The sequence below is a fragment of the Psammomys obesus genome, unplaced genomic scaffold (genome assembly GCF_907164565.1).
Source record: "Psammomys obesus unplaced genomic scaffold, mPsaObe1.curated_primary_1811, whole genome shotgun sequence".
Classification (NCBI taxonomy): Eukaryota; Metazoa; Chordata; class Mammalia; order Rodentia; family Muridae; genus Psammomys; species Psammomys obesus.
Window position 1 is genome coordinate 33,275,117 of NW_026585644.1, and position 22,104 is coordinate 33,297,220.

General features: G+C 47.4%; 1 protein-coding gene across 1 annotated transcript in view; it reads right to left on the reverse strand.

Annotated features, from left to right (window-relative positions):
• Positions 1-500: 500 nt before the first annotated feature.
• Positions 501-22,104, reverse strand: part of Kif3c (kinesin family member 3C) — a 39,576-nt gene continuing 17,972 nt past the window's right edge. Inside the window, exons 3-9 of the mRNA XM_055626336.1 lie at positions 17,052-17,153; positions 16,331-16,453; positions 15,036-15,154; positions 14,253-14,369; positions 2,604-2,712; positions 2,262-2,434; positions 501-2,089 (exon numbers count right to left, since the gene is read on the reverse strand). Coding sequence (XP_055482311.1) covers positions 1,993-2,089; positions 2,262-2,434; positions 2,604-2,712; positions 14,253-14,369; positions 15,036-15,154; positions 16,331-16,453; positions 17,052-17,153 — 840 coding nt within the window. The 3' untranslated portion in view covers positions 501-1,992. The remainder of the gene's footprint in view (positions 2,090-2,261; positions 2,435-2,603; positions 2,713-14,252; positions 14,370-15,035; positions 15,155-16,330; positions 16,454-17,051; positions 17,154-22,104) is intronic.

Genomic DNA, 22,104 nt, shown 5'->3' on the forward strand with positions numbered 1-22,104 from the left:
TAAGAAACTTTTCATCTTTAGTTATGCATATGTCCATGTCTGTAGGTGTGTATGTGCATGTGTGTGCAGATCACTGCAGAGGCCAGAGGAGGGTGCCAGATCCCTTGGAACTGCCTGTTGTGGCTGCTGTGAACTCAACTCTTCCCTCTGGAAGAGCAGCAAGTGCTGTTAACCACTGAACCATCTCTCCAGCTTTGATTTTTTTTTTTTTTTTAAACAGGTTTCATTATAGAATGGGTTATCCTCACTGGCAATTCTCTTATCTCAAACTGAGTGACTTTAAGCAATTTTGCGAGATTGCATATATACAAAAACATTTTAAAAATAAAGACTTGGGTATCACAGCTCACATCTATAATCCCAGCCTCTGGGAAGCTGAAGCAGAAGAGTGAGCCACATAACAGGTGAATAATAGTAGCAAGCCAGGGCTACACAAAAAGACCCCACCTTAAAAAGAAAGAAATGAAGAACAAGAGAAAGAAAGAAAGAAAGAAAGAAAGAAAGAAAGAAAGAAAGAAAGAAAGAAAGAAAGCCGCTAGAGACAGCTCAGCAGTTAAGAGCACATATTGCTCTTCCAGAAGACCTGAGTTCAATTCCCAGCACTCATGTCAGGTGGCTCACAACCACCTGTAATTCCAGCTCCAGGGGATCCATGCCTCTGGTCTCTGCATTCATGTATACAGACACACTTAGTTTAAAAATAATAAAAATAAATCTTAAAAAAATAAGTTTTATCTTGCATGTAAAAAATAAAGGTCAATGAAAATTAACTTTTTAAAATAGAAATTTACTTGTTACTTGCAGTACCTGGAGACATTTTGGGCTGTCACAAAGGAAGGGGAGGAAGGATCGATTCACACAAGTGGTAAAGAATGGATCGATTTTCCAACAAAATAGTGTCCTCCCAAATGTGACTAAGAAATAGGGCTAACAGGTGAATCTGGCAAAGATTGTGTCTGGGTTTGTTTCTTGTATTAGCTGGAGGTGGAAAGCGAAGGATTTTGCTATCTGCATTTAGTAAGGGTCAGAATGACACTGATTCTTTCCACTATGGACTGAGATCTGACAGCTTCAGGGAACAGTGATCAAAGCAGGAAGAAGCCACACCTCATATGAGGAGAGGTGATCTGATGTTCTCGTTCACCAGCGGAACTTCTTAGAGGACAGGGAAACCAGGGGGCCCAAGCAGGGACTTCCCCTGACGACGGTCCATTTTGTTTCCACACTGTTCCATTTCCTGCAGGTCTCATGGTGGCAACAACTGTTTGGCTCACAGTTCCCAATCCAAGGGTGGAGAGGGCTGGCAATGAAGTGGAGCTGGGGAAGCCACTAGTCCTTGCCAAGGCTGGAGAGCCCCAGCTGAGTTGCAGCGAGGCTACTGAAAGTCCTTGGGAAAGAGCGCTGGAGGCTGGAAGAGTCTGGGGCCCGGAGAGAGGAGAGCAGGGCGCAGGCCCTCAGGAGTGCAGACCTAACACTGTTAGGATACCTCTTGCCCTCAGTGGATGCCAGCAGTTTCCCAGCCCCAGGAAGCGCTTAGAGGCTGCTCATCCTCAGACAAGATGGAGATGGTGGACTTGGACGGGTAAGGGAAGCATTGTCTTCTCGGGCACTAGCCATCTTCCCTTCTTGGGGTGGCTGACAGGAGAAGGAGCTTGGGGCCTGACTGAGGTCTCCCTTCAGCCAGCAGAAAAGGAGGCTATGCAATGACCATGGCAGGCCCAGGCAGCTCAGGCGAGGGGGTCTCTCCTCACTAACCAAGCTCCATGAATAAATAACATGAATTAAATAAAGGAGGCGCAGAGAGCAGGCAGAGGCAGCACCACCTGCCAGCTTCTTGCCCCTTCACACACACCAGTACACACACACACACTCACACACACATGCATGCGTACACGCCACACGCACACGCACCAAACGTCAGATGGGATGAACCAGGGTTGGCTGCTCTGTCCTAGGAGTCTGTTTGAAGGGCAGCCTGACTGAAGGCTGTCGTCAGTCATGGTCTGCCACTGCTGCAGAGTTCAGAGGAGCAGAGGCCATGGAGGCATGAGCGGTGGAGGGTGGAGGAGGCCGCTGAGGACTCTGGCACCTGGTGAGATGGACCAAAGGGCAGATAAGGAAAACCAAAGGACAGAACTTCCAGGCTTTCCCTTTCCCTCCCTACACTCTCTTTGGCTGTCATTCAAACCCTCTTAGCCTTGGCCAGTCCATGCAGCCCCACTTGCTGAGTCCAGGGCTCACCGTGACCACACAGTACTCACCAGGATCTCGACTTTCGCACTTTGGACGTGGAAGGTCTTTCCAGAAAGCTGTCCAACCTCATGAGCCTCTCCATGTGTAGTACCCGTGGATCTTGTTCTTGGTCATGAGAAAATTCCATCTCAAAGATAGCCGGTGGGGACACATCCAGTTCCAAAAACATTATGTTTTCAGCCTGTGATAAAACAATACATCAGACATGAGCAGCAGTGCATCTTCTGGGAACTGGATGTTGGGTATCACGAGTATGATGGGAGACTTAAGGGGAAGCACATGCTGTAAGCATCCTTTCTCCTTGGGTTCCTCTCCCTTCCTGGTTTCTACCCCCCCCCCCAGCTTCTTACCCTGTATCTAGGATGGGACCCCATTGCCATGGCAACCCGAGCATACTGGCTGATAGGTCTCTTGTAGCCCACTGCAGAAGTTGGCCTCTTCTTCATTTGACTGTTATTCCTGTGGGAAAATGGGATGCTAGAGTGAGTTTTTTGTTGGTTTAGTGGGCTTTTAGTTTTTTTGAGACAGGATCTCATGTAGCCCACGTTGGCCTATGTGGCTGAGGATGACCTTAAGTTACTGAACTTCCTACCTCAACTACCAAGTGCTAGGATTAGTCATACACCACCATGCTGGCTTAGAAGGGATTTCCTCAAGCCCAAAGAGCAAATGGCATCATTAGGAACTGTTACACTGGTAGCTGGGAGGCCCTGTGGACTTCGGGCTTTATAGCTTATTCTAATACAACCTTATAACTTAAATGAGTGTGCTAAAAGAGAGCACACATCTCTGTTTTGTGGTTCTAATTTTTCTCTCTCACAATGAGAGGGCTGATTGCATGCTGGAAGGAAGGAGTTCAATTCCCAGAGCACAAGGGCAGTGGTTTGAATAAGAAAGCCCCCCATAGGCTCATAGATTTGAATGCTTGGTCACCAGGAAGTGGCATAGTTTGAAAGGATTAGGAGGTGTGGCCTTGTTAGAGGAAGAGCTCACTAGCCATAGGCTTTGAGGTTTTCAAAAGCCAAATCCAGGCCCAGTGTCTCCCTCTTCCTGCTGTCTGTGGATCCAGATGTAGACCTCTCAGCTACTTCTCTAGCACCATGTCTGCCTGCATGCTGCCATGCTTCCCACCATGATGATAATGGACTAAACCTCTGAAACTGTAAACAAGCCCTGATTAAAAGCTTTCCTTTATAAGAGCTATTGTGGCCATGGTGTCTTTTCAATGCAATAGAACACTATGACACCATGTAGAAAATAAGAAAGCTAAGCATGGTCCCACACACTTCTGACTCTAGTGCCAGGGACACAGAGACAGGAAGGTCCTGCCCAGTCAGGCCTTCCTCATTAGTAAGCGCCAGGCCAGTGAGGAACTCTGTCTCAAACAAAAGGTGCTTAATAATGACACTTGAGATTGTCCTCTTATCCCCACAGGATTTACACACAGGTGATAAGTACCCCAGCATGCGCGCGCGCGCGCACACGCACACACACACACACACACACACACACACCATTAATTATTAATGTTATTCCTAAGAGCTAACAAAAATAAAATGGTTAAATTAGGCCAGAGTTCAAGGTCATCTTCAGCTACAGAGGGAACTCAAGACCAGTCTGGGCTAAATGACATCTTTCTAAAACAACCAAAAAGAAAGTAAGAAAAGGGGGCTGGAGAGATAGCTCATTGGTTAAGAGCACTGTCTGCTCTTTGAAAGGAGCCGGGTTCAATTCCCAGCATCCACATGGTAGCACACAACTGTCTGTATCGCCAATTCCAAGGAGATCTGACACCTTCACATTAATGTACATAAAATAAAATTAAATAAATTATTTAAAAAAAAAAAAAAAAAAGAAAGTGAGAAAAGAGCTGTGGATGTAGCCCAGTGATAGGATACTTGCCTGTCATGTTCAAAGCCTTAGGTTCAATCCCTAGTACAACAAAAAACAAGCAAAAAACACAGCCAAATACACAGGAATGGAGAAACGGCCTCTACCAGCATTTTTCTTTTGTTTCAAGACAGTGCCCATTTAAGAGCTGATGGAGTGATAATGCCTGTGGTCCCAGAGTTGGGGAGGCAGAGAGAGATCTCTGGAGATGGCTCACCAGTTAGTCTAGTTTAATTGGTGAGCTCCAAGTTTAGAAGTAGACCTGTCTCTAAAGATAAGGCTAAGGCTGGCTCAGGGGTTAAAGAGCATGAGCTGCTCTGCCAGTGCTTGGGTTCGATTCCCAGCACTCACAACCATTTCTAACTCCAGTTCCAAGGGATCTGATGCCCTCTTCAGGCCTCTGCATGCATGCAGTACATAGGCATACATGTAGGCAAAACACTCATCTACACATAAAATAACAAGATAGAGATTAGAAATAAGGCAACTGGATGTGATGGGGTATGCTTTTAACCCCAGCAATGGAGAGGCAGAAGCATGTAGATCTCTGTGAGCTTGAAGTCAGCCTGGTTTGCCTTTCCCAGGCCAGTTGGGGCTACACAGTAAGACTGTTTCAGAAAACAAACAAACAACAACAAAGGAAGGGCTGAGTAGATGGCTCCACTCTTAGGTTCTGGGCACCCACATTCACAGCTGTATAATTCTAGTTCCAGAGCATCAGAATACCCTCTTCTGGTCTCTGAGGACACTAGACATGAACATAGTTCACATATATACATGGAATAACACACTCATACATGTGAAACAAACAAACAAACAAATAAATAGAAAGTTGGGCAGTGGTATGGCACACACCTTTAATCCAGCATTCAGGAGACAGAGGCAGGTAGATCTCTGAGCTCAAGGCCAGTCTGGTCTACAGATCGAATTCTAGGACAGCAGGGCTACACAGAGAAACCCTGTCTCAAAAAACCAATATATACATAATATATTTAATGTAATATATATATATATATATATATATATATTTTTTTTTTTTTTAAGTGGGCCATATGACCCATCCCTGTCTTGTTTTCCTTTATTGAGACTGAATCTCACCTAGGCCATGGTGAGTATAGCGGAGGATGGCCTTGAACTTTTGATCCTCTAGCACCTACCTTCTGAGTGCTGAGGATATAGGTGTACAGTAATACAGCTGGTGTATCGTAATGCTAGGAACAAAACCAGGGCTTCACACATGATAGGCAGTGGTCTACCAACTGAGTTATGCCTCTATCTCTCTTTCTTTTCTTTTCACCACTCGGCCTTCAGCTTTTCATCAGCCTGCTTCTACCCCCATGTTCTGGGGTTACAGGCATGAGCCACCGCATTGAGCCTGTTTTGTTTGGTGATGCAGCGTCTTGCTATGCAGCTCAGGCTGGCCACAAACTCCTCATCATCCTATAATCTTGCTCGTCCTGTCTCAGTGTCTGCAGTGACTGGATCACAGGCATGAGCGACCATGTCCGCAACCACAGACCTCTCCCCTCAGCAACATCTTATTTGAATCACTCAAAACAAATGAGCAGCAAACAAAGAAAACAAGAAAGTGAGGTCCAACTTAAAAAAAAAAAAAAAGGCACAGGTTTGAGAGTGAGATGGGAGCTAAATTTGAACGAAGTCTTGTCCCCTTATATTGGTCACCCTGGGAAGGAGCTTACTGTCTCAGGCCTCCAACATGTCATCCCTCAGAACTGCTGGGATTCAAGAAGACTAACAGCACAGTGCATTGCAAGGGTTGACACAAGGCTTCAAATGAACTCCATCTGCTAATTCCAGTAATAATACAAATAAAACGAGCAATGAAAAATTCAGCTGGTGACATTGGAAGGCAGGAGACAGGAAGAAACCACAATAACTCCCAGACAGGACATTCTGTCCTTGCATAAAACCCCAAGGCTAATTTGCATTCTTCCTCAGAAATGTTATACTCAGTGACTTGGGGGGGGGGGGACGCAAATACATATTTGTGCACTGCATATGTGCGCACATCTGTGGAGGCCAGAGGTGGATATGGAGTGCTTTCCTCATCATTCTCTATGTTGCGTAGTTTTATGTCAGCTTGACATAATCTAGAGTCACAGGAGAGGAGGGAACCTCAATTGAGAAAATGTCTCAATAAGATCCGGCCATAGGTAAGTTTGTAGGGTATTTTCTTAATTAGTGATAAAGGGAGGGCCTAAACCTTATTGTGGGTGGGGCCATCCCTAGGCAGGTGGTCCTGGGTTCTATAAGAGGAACTGTAAGAGATGGCTCAGTAGTTAAAAGCACTGCTTACTCTTCCAGAGGTCCTGAGTTCAATTCCCAACAACCATGTGGTAGCTCACAGCCATCTAATGCCTGGATCACCATGTCCACAACCACAGACCTGTTCTGGCACGCAGGTGCACATGCAGATAGAGCACTCATATATGTGAAATAAATAAATAAAAATCGAAAGAAAGAAAGAAAGAAAGAAAGAGAAAGGAAGGAAGGAAGGAAGGAAGGAAGGAAGGAAGGAAGGAAGGAAGGAAGGAAGGAAGGAAGGAAGGAAAGAAGGAAGGAAGAGGAAAAAGATGAGGAGCAAGCCAGTAAGCAGCTCCCCTCCATGGCCCCTTCATCCACTCCTGCCTCCAGGTTCCTGCCCGGACTTCCCTCAGTGACGGACTGTAACCTGGAAATGTCAGCTGAAATGAACCCTTTCCACCCCAAACTGCCTTTGGTCATAGTGTTTCATCGCAGCAATAGCGACCCTAAGACACCCTCTAGCCTATTTTTTTTGCAGCAAATTCTGAACCCAGAGCTTGCCAATTACGCTAGACTGGTTGCCCAACAAGCTCTCGGGAGCCTGCCTCTCCAGAGCTGGGGTTACAGGTGTACTACCGTGCCTTGGCTATTTACACGGGTGCTGAGAACCTAAGCTCACTAATGGTGGCGCTGCCTCCCTAGCCCTGAGAAGTGCTTCTTGAAATTTAGTTTAGGGCTGGAGAGATGGCTCAGAGGTTGAGAGTACTGGCTTCCAGAGGTCCTGAGTTCAATTCCTGGCAACCACATGGTGGCTCACAACCATCTATAATGAGATCTGGTACCCTCTTTTGGCTTGTAGGCACACATGCAAGCAGAACACTGTATACATAATAAATAAATCTTAAAAAAAAAAAGAAATTTAGTTTACCATGCATACTAAAAGGTAGCAAACCCCACTTAGAGGTCTCTACTGGGCCTCTTTACAAATGAAACTTAGGAACAAGAAGGCTCTAAAACCCCATTTCCTTTTGTTCCCAGGGGCTACAGGAAGCCAGAGAGTTAATGACAGCCTTGCACTGCATGCTGGTAGAATTGCATCATCACTCCAAAGGGAAGAAGGTGGGAAAGTCAGGAAAAGAATTTATTAGTGAGAAGGTACACTCCCCATCTCTTTGAGTCTTCTAATATGCTCCTAAGGTATGGATGAAACAGAGATAAGGGCTTAGAAAGATCAAGTGCCCTTTGTATCTAAGGTCATTCAACCTCAGAAATTTGAACCTCTCCAAGTACTCTTTTTATGACTAGGCACTGTCTCTGAGGAGTACATGAGGGACATGCTGGGGCCAGAGACAGCCTTTGAAAACTCCAGCTCTGGGAAGAGGACAGAGGAGCAGGGCTGAGCCGGCAGAGCAGCGGTCAGTGGGAACTGGCAGTCTGACCCATTACAGCTGCCAAGGTTATTCCGGGTGGCATGCCGGGAGAGAAAGGGTTGGGGGAAGGGAGTCTGTAGCTGGGACACTAGTCACCATCCACTCCGTCTTCTGTCCCAGGCCTACTTTCAGAATTGATCCCTGTGTAGTAAAAAAAAAAAAAAAAAAAAAAAAGTGATAGCTCAGAGCTGGGGCCTGGCTCTATAGTTATCCACATCTCCAAGAGACCCAGAACCACGGTATGCTCAGCAAAGGCCAACACCAAGTTCCTAGGACCCTCATAATTGACTAGCATCATAACTTTCTCTAGTATTAAAACCCACCCTGGGGCTGGGCTTGTGACTCAGCTGGTAGAATGCTTGCCTAACATGGACAAAATCCCAGGTGCCATTCTCAGAACCACATACATTTACCAGGCATTGGGCTATACTCCTGGGATACCAACACTCGGGAGGCAGAGGCAGGAGGAGGTTTAAGGTCATCTTTGGCTATGGGGGCTGAGAGATGGCTCCCATTAAGAGCCATCACTGCTCTTCTAGGGTTGGATTGTCAGTACCCACAGGGTGGCTCACAACAGTCTGTAACTTCAATTCCAGAGTATCCAGTGTTGTCTTTCCAGCCTCTGTGGGCAGCAGGTACACAAGCGGTACAGACTTTCATGCAGGCAAAACGCCATACACATAAAGTGAAATTAAATAAAAAATAATAGCAACAAAATGGAAATTTAGCTGTGAGCTCCATCTCAAAGGCTGACAGTATTCTTCTTGTCAATTGTTTCTAATCACGCTCTTTCCTCTTAAAGATTTAAATGATGTGCACGTACATTGTGTGTGTCCCCCGTCCCTGAAGCTGGAGTTACAGGCAGGTGATTGTAAGCTGCCTGATACAGGTGCTGGGACTCAAACCCAGATTCTCCGTAAGAGCAGTACATACTTTTGACTACTGAGCCATTTCTCCAGCTCCTTGCTACCCCTGTCTTCTTTTACTCTGAAAATAGGCATCTACCGTCACTGGGGGCGTTGGTCCCTGATCTTCTATGCAGACCCAATGCAACAAATGGGACTTTTTCCTGTGATCTGGTCACATTCTCTCCACAGCTCACCTGTCCACCTCGCTCCACTGCCCTGCCTGTCTGCACCCTTACTGCCCTCCTCTTCCCTCTCACAAGCCTGTGACGCTTTACCTAAAAAATATTGTCTGCTTGTTTTTGTTTTTTGAGGCAGGTTTATGCGTAGCCTTGACTGTCCTGGAACTCGCTCTGCAGACCTGGCTGGCCTCCAACTCAGAGATCCACCTGCCTCTGCTAGGAAGAAAGGTGTGTGCCACTGTGCCTGGCTCCTATCTCCACCTCTAACCAAGGTTTTTTGTTTGTTTGTTTGTTTGTTTGTCTGTTTGTTGTCTCTGCAATAACCCAGCTTAACCTTCTTCTCTTTAAGAAGGAAGGAATGTTCTCATCATCACAGGAGCTCATGCCTGTGTCCTGGTGCTTAGGAGGTAGAAGCAGGAGGATGAGAAGATCAAAGTCATCCTTGGCTCAAGTAAGTCTAAGGCCACCCTGGTCTACCGGAGACCCTGTCTCAAAATAGGAAAGCAAAGTGTGTGGCTAGGGTGAGGGACACGGGGCTGGAAATAAAGTTCAGCTGGTGGAATATTTACCTAGCATGCATGAAGCCCTGGGCAAGCCAGGTGTGGTGGCACAAGCCTACCCTCTCAGCATTTGGGAGGTAGAAGCAGGAGGAGCAGAAGTTGAAGGGCATCTTCAGTTACATCGGGAATCTGAGGCCAGCCTGACACCCAGGAGATTCTCAAACATCACCTGTCACCCAGGAATCCAGACCAAGTAAAAGTTGGGATCTAAATGTAAAAAGTGAACATCTAAACAAAAGCAGCAAGAACGGCACCTCCTAGAGACAGAGGCAGCCCTTACTTTGGAGTCTTCATCACTATGATGGCAGGTGTTTGTTAACTGACTTCTCTATGGCTGGGTCAGGCCTGGAACCTTCCACACATGGTCTCACGGTCTCACGTCAACTCAACAATCCTATCCCCACATTATTATCCTCACTTTACTGGCTGAAAGTCAGGTTCAGCCAGGCTGTGGTAGTGCACGCCTTTAATCCCAGCCCTTGGGAGGCAGAGCCAGGTGGAGTTTGGGGCCAGCTTGGGCAATATAGTAAGACTGGTTTTTAAGACTAAGTCACACCAAACCACTCTCTCATGTGGCAAGATGGGACCAAATTTTTTAACATATATATATACATATGTATACATATGTATGTATGTATGTATATATATATATATATATATATATATATACATACACACATATATATTATTACAGTTTATTTATTTATTGTGTGTGCACACAAGCACACATTCATGCATCTGTGCCAGGTCAGAGGAGGACTTGTGGGAGTTGGTTTTCTCTTTTCTCTTTCTACCATGTAGATCCCAGGGACTGAATTTATGTCCTGGATTTAGCATCAAGTGCCTTTGCCTGCTGAGCCATCTCACCAGATCCCAAATTCAGAATGTTTTCAGTCTAAGCCCAGTGTCCTTCAACTGAACTGTGATGATTTTGCAAAGAATCTATCACGGCTGGGCTTGCAGAGGCCAAAGTGCTAACGTTATAATATACCTTTATGGACTATAAGCTAGGAGCTATGGGCTATTGCCAAATATATAACCCTTGGAAGATACTTTTTCTGTAAATATGATTAAAATGTAAGGTTTTGTTTGTTGCTAGGTAATTGGCCTACCACTGAGCTGTACCTCTAGCCCTAAAAATAAAGCTTATGAGAAAATTTAAAAGCATGCTCATGAACTGGCATAATCTGCAAAAATTTGTTTTCAAGGCAACTTTAACCAAAATGATGAAGGTGAAAGAGACAGAAAGAAGGAAAGGGAGGAGGTAACAGACTTCCCAAATAAGCTGACATAGGCAAGTCCAGACACTGTCTCCGGGTAACAATGACTCCTCGCTTTGGAGAGAGGCCTGGGTGGGGTGGTTCTTGCAGCGGCAGTCAAGGGAGGGAGGCTGCCTCTAACAAAAGCGTTCCTGAGGGACAGCATGACCTTAGGTAATCTGTTCCAAACAATGTCTTTCCACTCTGGGCCGTCTTCAGTGCTCTCATCCAGGGCACCGCAGGCCTCAGCAAAGCAGAATAGCCCACACTTGAACTGAGCAATAGAACAATGCTCTAGATTTACATACAGTGGGAGAGAGACAGGGCTTTTGTGTTTTCAGCCCCGCTGGAGTCATGTTTTTGTGAGTTGTGGGATGGAAAGGAGGGAGGTTTCAGCCTCAGGATCCAGAGCATCCCCGTGAGAGGAAAAGCACGTCAAAGCCTTCCCTGCCCCCAACCTCCAGTTGTAAAAGCAGAGATCATGGGGCAGATCACAGTCTGGGAGACAGGAGTGGCTGCAGCTCCTGTAAGTCATCAGCCCACCCTCTGGGCTTCCCTGTGGACTCAAAGCCACAGATAGGATTTGATGAGGAACTGTTTTTTCTTTATTCTAACCACCAACTGCTGTCAAAATTAAAAAGAAACAAAGAAAGGTGTCTGGAAAGACAGCTCGAAAGTTAAGAACACTGGCCACTGCTCTTCCAGAGGACCCAGATTTTAGTCCTAGCACCAACACAGAGGCTCACAGGGGACCCTATGCCCTTTTCTGGCCTTGGTGGCCACCAAGAAAGCATATGATGCACAGACACACAAACAGGCAAAACACTAACATAAAAGATATTAAATTAAATTTTAAAAAGAAAATAATTTTTAAGAATTGTCTCAATTGGTTGGGGTTACACACTCCTGCAATCCCAGCCCTGGGAAGGCTGAGACAGAGGAACAAGGCTAGCCTGGTCTATGCAGTGAGACCCTGTCTGAAAAACAGAATCATCTAGGTTTGGTGGCCCATGCCTGTAATCTCAGATTTGGGAGGTAGAGGCAGGAGGATCAGGAGTTCAAGGTCAGACTCAACTACATAAAAAGGTAAAAAAAAAAAAAAAAAGGCTGGGAATTATGCTCTGAGGAAGTACAGCCTGGCTACATGGTTCCTGTCTTTAAAAAGACAGACAGACAGACAGACAGACAACACAACAAAGAACAGTATATAAAGGTAAACTAAACAGCCTGAAGTTTTGCACTTTCAGGTTTTCTAACACCAAAGAGAATTCTGTCCTGTGACTTTCTTTGCTTAAGAAAGCTAATGGAGGCCTGGGGAGCCAGCTCAGCTGCTAAACAGCTTGTCTAATTGACATGGGGACAACTCGTGGTCGAAGTTGGTTCTCGCTCTCCACCATCTGGGCCCTGTGGATTGAACGCAGGCTGTCAGGCTTGGCTGCAGGCACCCTTACCCACTGAGCCATTTTGTCATCCCCTAAATATTATTTAAAGTGGCTTTTCTGGGGCTAGTGAGATGGTCCAATGGTAAAGGCACTTGCCATGAAAGCCTTGTGGCTAAGTTAGATCCCTAAAAACAATGTCAAGAACCAACTCCAGGGGGCAGGTGGTCTTTAATCCCAGCACTCAGGAGGCAGAAGCAGGCAGATCGCTGGGAATTTGAGGCCAGCCTGATCTACAAAGCAAGTTACAGGACAGCCAAGGCTACACAGAAAAACCCTGTCTCAAAACAAAACAAAACAAAAAGAACCAATTCCACATAACTATCTTCTTGATTCCAGATGTATTCTATGGTACAAGTGTGGCCACACACAGACCATGCACACACTCATGCACACATATAACACTAAAAATAAATAAAATAAAAGCAGTTTGGGCTAGTGAGATGCTCAGCAGACAGATGTATCTGGGCCTGGGCCTGGCAACCTGAGTTCAGTCCCTGGCACCCACAGAGTAGAAAGAGAATCATCTTCTCTGAGTTGTCCTCTGACAACCAAATGAATGCTGTGTAGTGTGCACCAATCCCCCAACACACAATTAAATGTAATCAAAAAATTTTAATACAATTTTAAAAAGCAGTAAATTGACTAGCTGGTATTAAAGAATAAAATCAAGTATGTTTTTAAATAAAGTTAGAATACAAAGGAATGGGTTTCATCATGGCATTGTCATCCATATGTGGCATGTAACGTTCTTACTTGTTCCCATTCCTCAATCAAACAGGGCACATGCCACACATACAAGTAATCCCAGCACTCAGGAGGAGTGAATTTAGGAATTCAAAGCCAGCGTGAGCTATACTGAGTTTCAGGCTAGCCTTGGCTACAATGCATGACTCTTGTCAAACAAACAAACAAACAAACAAACAAACGAAAACAACAAATATCCCTTCTCAGTTCCAGATTAAAGAACACTAGACAAGCAATTAAACATGATAATGATTTCAAGTAGAGAGAGAGGGAAACATCCATAAATTATTTAATATAGATGGAAAAATGGAAATGAATATATATTAGGATATATATATGGAAGACAATGTTCTGTTCTTTCCTTTTGAGACAGGATCCCTCTCTATAGGCCTGGGCTGGCCCGGGGCTTGTTAGGTACACCAGGCTAGACTTAAACTCACAGAGATCCTGCCTCTGCTTCCTCAGTGCTGGAATTAAAAGTGTATGCTACCACACCTGGCCTAAAAAGGTGGTTTTCAAGTGCAAAGTGCCAACACTGAAAAGCCAATACTCATAAATTTGCTATTTCCATCACATCCGGGTCGGTAGGTTCACCCTTTCAGAAAGCAGGTAGATTAAACAGGCATGTAATGCACTGAGATGTTACGGACCTCATACTAGCTTCCCCCAGCTCTGGGGAGGCTCCTGCCCTGCCGTGGCAACAGCATCCCTAGGATACAGAGAGTAAAGACTGTCCAGAGAAGTGCAGCCCCTCCATAGCTGTGTACAGATTCGGTCCAGCGCTTTCTACAAGGCTACCAGCAGAGGGTGCTGCAACCTAATAAATGACGCAGCCGCACCTGAGAGCTCTGAGCGCTCCTAGTAGAAACAGGTGGAACTGCTGAATCACTCAGCTGAGAGAGGAAGACTGGATCAGGCCTCCATGGTGCTGGGTCTTTCCCTCTGGACCATAAGCTCAGACCGTATCTGACTCACCTTCTGAACTGTTACTAACAATTGCCACTGAATTGTTAGTAACAGTTCCTGCTAGTTCTGGCAACCAACAAGCACAAATGTGTAGCCACCACAAATAGCCAGCTACTACACTGGAGACTGAAATGCTTCCCCCTACACATCCTTCCTCCTTTCACATTCCGACATGATTCTAAACCACACAGGTTAGATCCTGCCAAAAACCCATCATCCATGTGCATTTCTTAATTTACTCCCCAAGCCCCAAACGTCTGTGGTTCTGCAGGTAGGGTCTCAAGCCCCTCACCACCCACAATCCCAGGAGAGGCGTGAAAGTCCCCAGGTCTGGACAGATGGCTGGAGGGACTTACACTCCAGCTGGCACCAGTGGCTGGAACTTCCACTGTTCCTCCTCACAGTCCAGGAAGAGCCGGTTCATGATCTTGTTCTTCTCCTCGGGAGGGATGAAGTTCTCAATGATGAGGTACCTGGGGGCAGGAACATGGGGCAGAAATGGGAAGAGGGAGGGAGAGACCCTGTCACAGAGGCAACAGAGAAGTTGGGAAAACAAAGGGTGGAAGGAAGGGTACCATTGCCACAGAAATAATGGAACCCGAAGACCGCTGCTTCTAATGCAAAGATTGTAGGCCCAGGGCCTTAAGGGCTATTTTTCACCAGCACTCAGCATGTACTTTGGCAGAGGGAGGGGGAGCCATCAAACCAGGCTGAGGAAGTAGCGGTGACCTCTCTCAGGAGCTCTAGGTTCAGTGAGAGCCCCAATCTCAAAAAAATAAGGTGGACAATGATAGAGAAAAACTGTCCAATGCTACCCCATGGCCCTCACACGCTAATTATAGGTGTGCACACATATGCATATTCACATACCCTTAGGCCCAAAACACCAAAGACATACAAGCCGGGCAGGATGGCCTACAACTGGGGAGCTGAGACAGGAGGATAGCTGAAAGTTCCAGGACAGCTTGGGCTACAGAGCAAGACCCTGTCTCAAAAAACCAGAAACCCAAACAAAGGGGGAAGAAAAAAGGACATGTAGGTGAGTAGATAGTCAAAATATGGCTTTCAGTCTCCTGGAGGCCCTGGGGAATTTGGGGAGACTGTGGGGACCCAGAAGCAGAAGAAAGAGCCAGTCCTACTTGAGCTTGAGTTCCCGGGTCTGTTCATTCTGCGCCTCTTCCAGGTCCTGCCGCACGCGGATATACTCCTCATGTTGGTCTTGGATCTCAGCCTTCACCGCCTGTAGCTTGGCGTAGAGCTGTGTATGCACAGGTGTGGCTCAGAGGCTGCTCAGTCAGGCCCTAGTCACCCAACCCGGGTTTTGTGGGCTGCAGGGTTAGCCCAGGATGAGGCTGTGGATCCTGATCCTGGTCAGAATGGGTGCCCATCTCTATGAATCAGGATGGGCTATATTTCAAGGGATGCCTTTGTCCTCCTGTGGTCCAGTCGTCTCCCCCACCCACCTGTGGAAATCAGGGGCCATCACCTGCTCTCTTTCTGTTGCTATTGGTATCATGGAGTGTCCAAACTGAAAGTCTAACATCCTCTTTTTACAGGTGAGGAAAGTGAGGCACAGACCGTTTATGACTATAAACGGTCATAACTGATCAACAGAAGAGTGGAGCTAGGCAGGGCCGTGGTGGTGCACGCCTTTAATCCCAGCACTTGGGAAAGGCAGAGGCAGAGGCAGGCGAATCTCTGTGTGAGGCCAGCCTGATCTACAGAGTGAGTTATAGGACAGCTCAGATGATGGAGAAATCCTGTCTTGAAAAACCAAAGAAGAAGAGGAGAAGGAGGGGGAGGAGAAGGGGAAGGAGAGAGAGGAGGAGAAGGAGAAGGAGGAGAAGAAGGGAGGAGAAGAGGAGGGAAGCCAGGGAGGAGGAGGACGAACCAGTACCCCACTTTGGGAGTACCCAAAAGCAAAGGCATGAGAGCTAGCAATGGCTTTCCTGTCTCCTTCCTAACTGCTGAGTGATGTCCTAGTAACTGGGCCTGGCCTGGCCAGCTCTGAGGTGCCCACAGCAATAATCCTGGGGTTTCCCCTGGCTCTTCCCTGAGTCCTGGAAGTACTGGAATTTCCTACCCTACACCCTCATCTCGGATTACATCTTTCCATGGCGTGCAGGATCCTGGTGAGCAGTTCTTGCCCCTTGGTGTGGAGTGGAGGACCCTTTTCCCTCCTGAGTCTCGTCAGCCGCCTCACATTCCCTGACCTAGCACCAGGATTTACTGGTGACTTCCGAAGTAGAGAGGTTAGCCAGGACCATGGGGATGACCACCCTGTAGCCTGGAAGTGATGCCCTGACACCAGATGCCTGCCTCTGGCTGTCCCCACCCCACATCCCAGGCAGTACAGAGCTCAGGGTTGGGCAGCGGGGAGGGCCCTTGGGCACATCAGTTTGGCAGCGCCTCCTCTACCCTGCTGCCATCTCACCTTCTTGAGCTTCTTGGTTTTGACTTCCACCTCCTGTTGCAGGGACGAGTAGGTTCCACGAAGCTCCATGGTCTCTTCATCTCGCAGCAGCATCTCCTGCTGCATCTCCCGCTCGCGGCGTTTCTAGGGCAAGGGAGGGCAAGGGGAGCACAACAGGAAAGCATGGCACCCTGGAGCAGGGCCAAAGGAGCGCGGCATGGGAGCTGCCCCACTTTGCCTGCCTTTCCCATGGTCCTGGCTATCAGGGGCACCCCAGGGCTCACAATCCCCAGTGGAATATAGGACACAGACCTGTGAACACAACTTTGTCCGCTGTGGCCCTGTGTGCATGGAGGCCCCTAAGAGATGGCATTCCCTGGGGACATACCTGTAGCATCACAGTTGATTGGTAACTAACTCGATGACTTAGGAAATGGTCATAGTTCATAGACTATGGAAATGACTTAGTTCATGGCAGTGAACTTATATCCCCGTGGAAGGAGATTAACTTCCCAGGAGTTAATTCCAGAGGTCTTGTGGAGGCCAACTGCATGGAGGGCCACCACTGCTCCCACCGGAAGAGAAGACCCTAAGCTGGCAGGCCCATAGAATCCAAGCAGCCTAGCTTGAGTTTCAGCATTATAATTCCAGGATTCCCAGTCCGTCAGGGCTTACGGCCCCAGCCTAGCCCACACACAACCAAGGCACATGCCTCGGAGAACCTGAAGCCCAGCAGCCTTACCTGTTCTGCAATCTCCTGCCGCTTCAGTTCCAGCATCTTCTGCTGCTCGTTGGTGTGATCCATGATGTTCCTCCCCCCAATGAGTAGCTTGCTTTCCATGGCCTGGGGACACAAGGGGTTCAGAGATGGGACCGACAAAGATCTATAGCCTCCCAATTTGGATTTTTTATTTGTTGGTCACAGGGTCTCATGTGGCTCAGTCTAACCTCAAACCTTCTATGTGGTGGTGGAGGTAGACACTGCTAGGATTACAAGCAAGGACCAGCATATGACTTCATTAGTTTGGTTGGTTTTTGTTTCATTTTTTGAGACAGGATCTCACTATGTAGTGTTGGCTAGCCTGGAACTTACTATGTAGACAAGGCTAGCCTAGAACTTGTAGCAGTCCTGTCTCTGCCACCTGAATGCTGGGATCACAGGTATGTGTCATCATGCCTTTTGACAGTTTAAGAGTCTCTTTCAGCCCAGCCATGGTGTCACATGCCTTTAATTTCAGCACTAGGGCGGTGGAGACAAGCAGATCTCTGTGAGTTCAAGGCCAGCCTGGTCTACAGAGCCAGTTCCCGGACAGCCAGGGCTACACAGAGAAACCCTGTCTTGAAAAACCACACACACACACACACACACACACACACACACACACACACACACAAGTCTCTCTCTCTCTCTCCCCTCCCTCCCTCCCTTTATGTAGTACAGCCAAGGATAACCTTGAACTCCTGATCCTCCTGCTTCCACTACATAAGTTCACTCCAAGCAGGACCACAGATCAGAGACTCTGCTCCTTTCCCTTGCAATCCTTCTAGAAGCTGACATAAGCCACATCTGGATGGAACCGTGCAGCCATCGGGGAATGGAGCTCCCCCTCCAGCCCCCCTGGAGCTGGAGCACAAAGCTTTCATTGCAGCCTGGATCCCTGAGGATGAAAAAGAGGGAGCCCCTTCGGGAATACAGGGCACCTGATCTCTTTGCTATGGATACGAAGGAGCAGCTGGGTCACCATGCCTGAGAGGAGGGTAGGTGGCAATCTATTCCTGGCAACCAAGCCCCAGATGGCATGCAGCAGGAGGAGAAACGGTGGTCACTGGGCAGCCCAGCCCTGTACATAGTGGTGGTTCCTGACTCAGGAAGACAGCTCATCACTGGGGCAGCAGGAAATCTTGGTCTAATCTTGGCCTGCTGAGGAAATCAGAACAACACAGAGGAGAGATTCCACAGCAACGGGGTGCAAAATGAGGCCCCAGAGGCTGCATGAGCTTTAGACACAACCTAAAAGACTCTGGCTCTGCCCACTAAGCTGCAGGCCCAGCCAGTCACCCCCTACCCCCCACATCTGCAGTATCAGAACATCACTTCGTTTCCAGGCAGCACACAAACACAAGCAGCCCAACAGCACCTCGATGGGGTGAACTTCGCAGACAGGGGTTTGTTCATCTCCCCACACAACAAATGAAGAGACACGATAACTGGTCTTGGACCACCAATAGGAAACAACAGAGAGGATCTGCAGGCTATGTCCCCAGCTTCACTGAGGTCTGCATGCTGTGTGAGAGCACCTCACCCCTGCTCCACTAGTGCCTTCAGTCGCTTCTGGTAGTAGTCAACTTCTGGACCCAGATGCTGACACCAAAATGGATTTGTACAAAGCATGACTCCAAAAATGCATTGTCATTATTGCCAAGAAGAGGGCACTTTCCTAGGGCAGCCAACTGCCCTCTGATCTCATCGCTGGCCTCCTGGAAGGTTGACATCACCTTGAGCCACTGGGAGAAACTGGCTGCCTCCCCACTGGAGTTTTTCCCAGTGGAACCAGCTGACATGTCTGAGGACTCTCAGAGCTGGGGTTTCGGCCAGGCTGAGGAGTGGGCAGCCACCTGTGAGGGTCACAGACCGGCAGCAGAGCAGGATGGAGGTTAAAGGACACTGTGGGGAGGTTGGAGGCTGGCTTGTGCAATAGGGCAGTGGACAATGAGCCAGCTGGAGTGGCAGGAGCCTCGCATCAGCCCTATGCAGTCATAGAGGAGAGGGCGAGGGTTGATGGAGGGGCTGGCTATCCTTGACACGACACCCTTGCCCTCTACATTCCTCGATACTTGTCTTACCATCTCTCCCATCACTACGTCATGTCACGGACTTAACTCATCTTGACTCCTCTCAGTTCAAGGTTATAACTTGTATAACCCTTGGCGGCTTGCCTCAGCACAGCTTTGCACCTCGCTCGCCCCTACGGATGGCCAGTCATTAAATGTCACCATCAATGCTCCTCAGTGCAGTTTACATCACGGTCTCCTTTTTGTCCTTACTGATACTCATTGACCTCACTGAAATCTTCAAGACTTGCCTGGACCATCCACAGGCTTTTATAGCCTCAGTTTCCTCACCTACCCATCCTCCAAACACACAAGTCTAAACAATTCTCCTCTGCTCAAATTATCCAATAGGCCCCTCCTCCCCACAGAAGGAAACCCAGCGTTGTCTTCTTCCCACAGCTGCCTGGAAAACGGCTACTCATCTTGCAAGACCTAGCAGGAACAGCTTAGGAACATTCCGTTGATCCCTGCAGAACTGCTCACTCAGACCCCCTCCATAACCAGACACAGTGTCCCCATATGAGAACCATTCCCTGTCTCACCCCTGGCAGCTCCCTCAAGGCAGGGATCGTGGCTCGCTCATGTCAGTGTCGTCCCTGACATAGAGCAGTCCCAGGTGGGCATCTGAGGAACGGAATGCCTGGGCTCATCCCAAGCCGCCTTACTGGACTCCATGCCAGCTGCTTCTTTCATCCATCAACTCATGTTCCCTGTCATGGGTCTCAGCATCCGGGAAATAAGACAAAGTGGTGGGACAGGTGTGAAATAAAGCCCCTTACTGCTGATGAGCACAGGTAAGTGAGCACTCTAGCACCCGGACAGCAAAACCTGGACAGTTAAGGGCCTGGCATTCGGTTCAGCTCCGCTTCTGACACATTGTCCATTCCAGCCCAGGGTTTTCATATCTGTCTCAGCACTTTATGTAATTGTAGCATCCTTTACTCTTTGCCACTTAATGAAAGGATAATACTTCTCAAATTTTGCCACATATTGGAATCTTCTGGGAAAGTAACAAGCCACCCAGACTCAGAATCTGCATTTGATGGGTCTGGGGACATGGCTTTGTGGGTAAAAGGCTTGCTCTGTAAGCATAAGGACCCTGTGTTTAAATCAACAGGGGTGATGGAGACAGCAAAGGTCCCTGGGATTTGCTGGCCAGCTGCTCTAGGTGGAAAGTGATAGAGAAAATATTGATGCCAACCTCAGGCTACCACAGACACATACAAGCCTTCAGGGTCTTATGCAAGAGCACACACACACAAACACACTCACACATCTGTGTCTTCCTAAGTCCCCAGATGACTTCTATGTACCCGTGTTGAGGAAAAGCAACATGTTTTCAGTCACAGAAGATTAGGCCTAATTAGCCTCTCAGAGCTCTCTCAAATTGGAACATTACTGCAGCATTAGGGAAGCCAGTGGCCAGAACTTTAGGCATTCAGATGCCCCCTGAGAAGGTTGTAATCAGTGGTTAATCAACATTGCATGGGGATGTGGGGATGGAGAAAGGAAATGAGTTAGGGTAAGGAAACTCATACAGTGTGTGGAAAAATGTGTAAGTATGGGATGGCAGGACTGATCTCTGTTAGAAATTGTGCAAGGAAGCTGGGCAGTGGTGGCACATGCCTTTAATCCTAGCTCTCAAGAGGCAGAGGCAAGCAGATCTCTGTGAGTTCCAGGATAGCCAAGGCTATACAGAGAAACCCTATCTTGAAAAACAAACACAAACAAACAAAATTGTACGAAAAAGGAAGCAAGTACTGATTAAATACTCAATTTCACAGATACCCCCAAATCATTCTAGGTCATAAGGAACAATGTGAGCCAACCGAAATAAATAAATAAATAAATAAATAAATAAATAAATAAATAAATAAATAAATAAATAAATAAATAAAAGGCAGGTAAGCTTCTGTTACAGTTTTCCATTTGAGGGGAAAGTGATCCTAACTCTGCTCACTAAATGATAGCTGCGGGCAAGGAACCGTGAGCCGGAATAAGAGAAGAGAGTGGAGGGAGGAATTCTCTGTGACTCCCAGAAGACAGCGGCTTCATATGCTGCCACAACTAAAAAGCCAAGCTGGCCGAGGATCTTTGTGAAGGCTTCTTGGAAACAAAACAAAACGAATTATCCCCTTGCAGAGAAAAATAATGCAGCCGATTCTGGAGTACTGTGTACAGCTCCATTCTGAATCTCCAGAGACCCAAAGGAGACAGGAAAGCCAGAGAAGGGCAGCAAAGGTCTCCCCAGGGATGCTGTAAGTGATGGAAAAATAGGATCCTTAGGACTGCAAAGGCAAAGAAGGTTAACGGGCTAGGCCTGGACACCCTACAATTAAGACCAGTGATGAGAAGGAAGCACCCAGGCTTCCCATTCAACCCTAGAACATGGCCTGAGAACACACATGGGACTTCAAAAGAAGCAGGTTTTAGGACACCCAAAGGAACGCTTGCTTGGATAATGTTGAAGGCCTATAAACCCTAGCACTTGGGAGATGGGAACAGGAAGATAGGGTTCAAGGCCAACTTTGGGCACAGAGCGAGTTCAAGTTTGAGGCCAGCTCAGTCTGCAGGAGACCCAGCCTCAAAAACAAACAAATGAGGGGCTGGAGAGATGGCTCAGTGCTTAGGAGCATTTGCTGCTCTTGTAGCAGATGCAAGCCTGGTTCCCAGCACCATGGCCCGTGGCTCACAAGGGCCTGTAACTTCAGCCTCAGGGGGATTGGATGTCTCCTTCTGGCTTCTGGAGACATTTGCACTCAAGTGACATACACATACACAGGCATTTAATAAAAATAAATACTAAATTAAAAATAAAATAACTTTAGGAAAAACTAAGAAACTTCACAAACTTCCTACCATGGCTAATTTATCTTTCTTCCCTGCCCACTGGATTAGTCCACATATACACACCCTTTTCTTTCTTTCTTTCTTTCTTTCTTTCTTTCTTTCTTTCTTTCTTT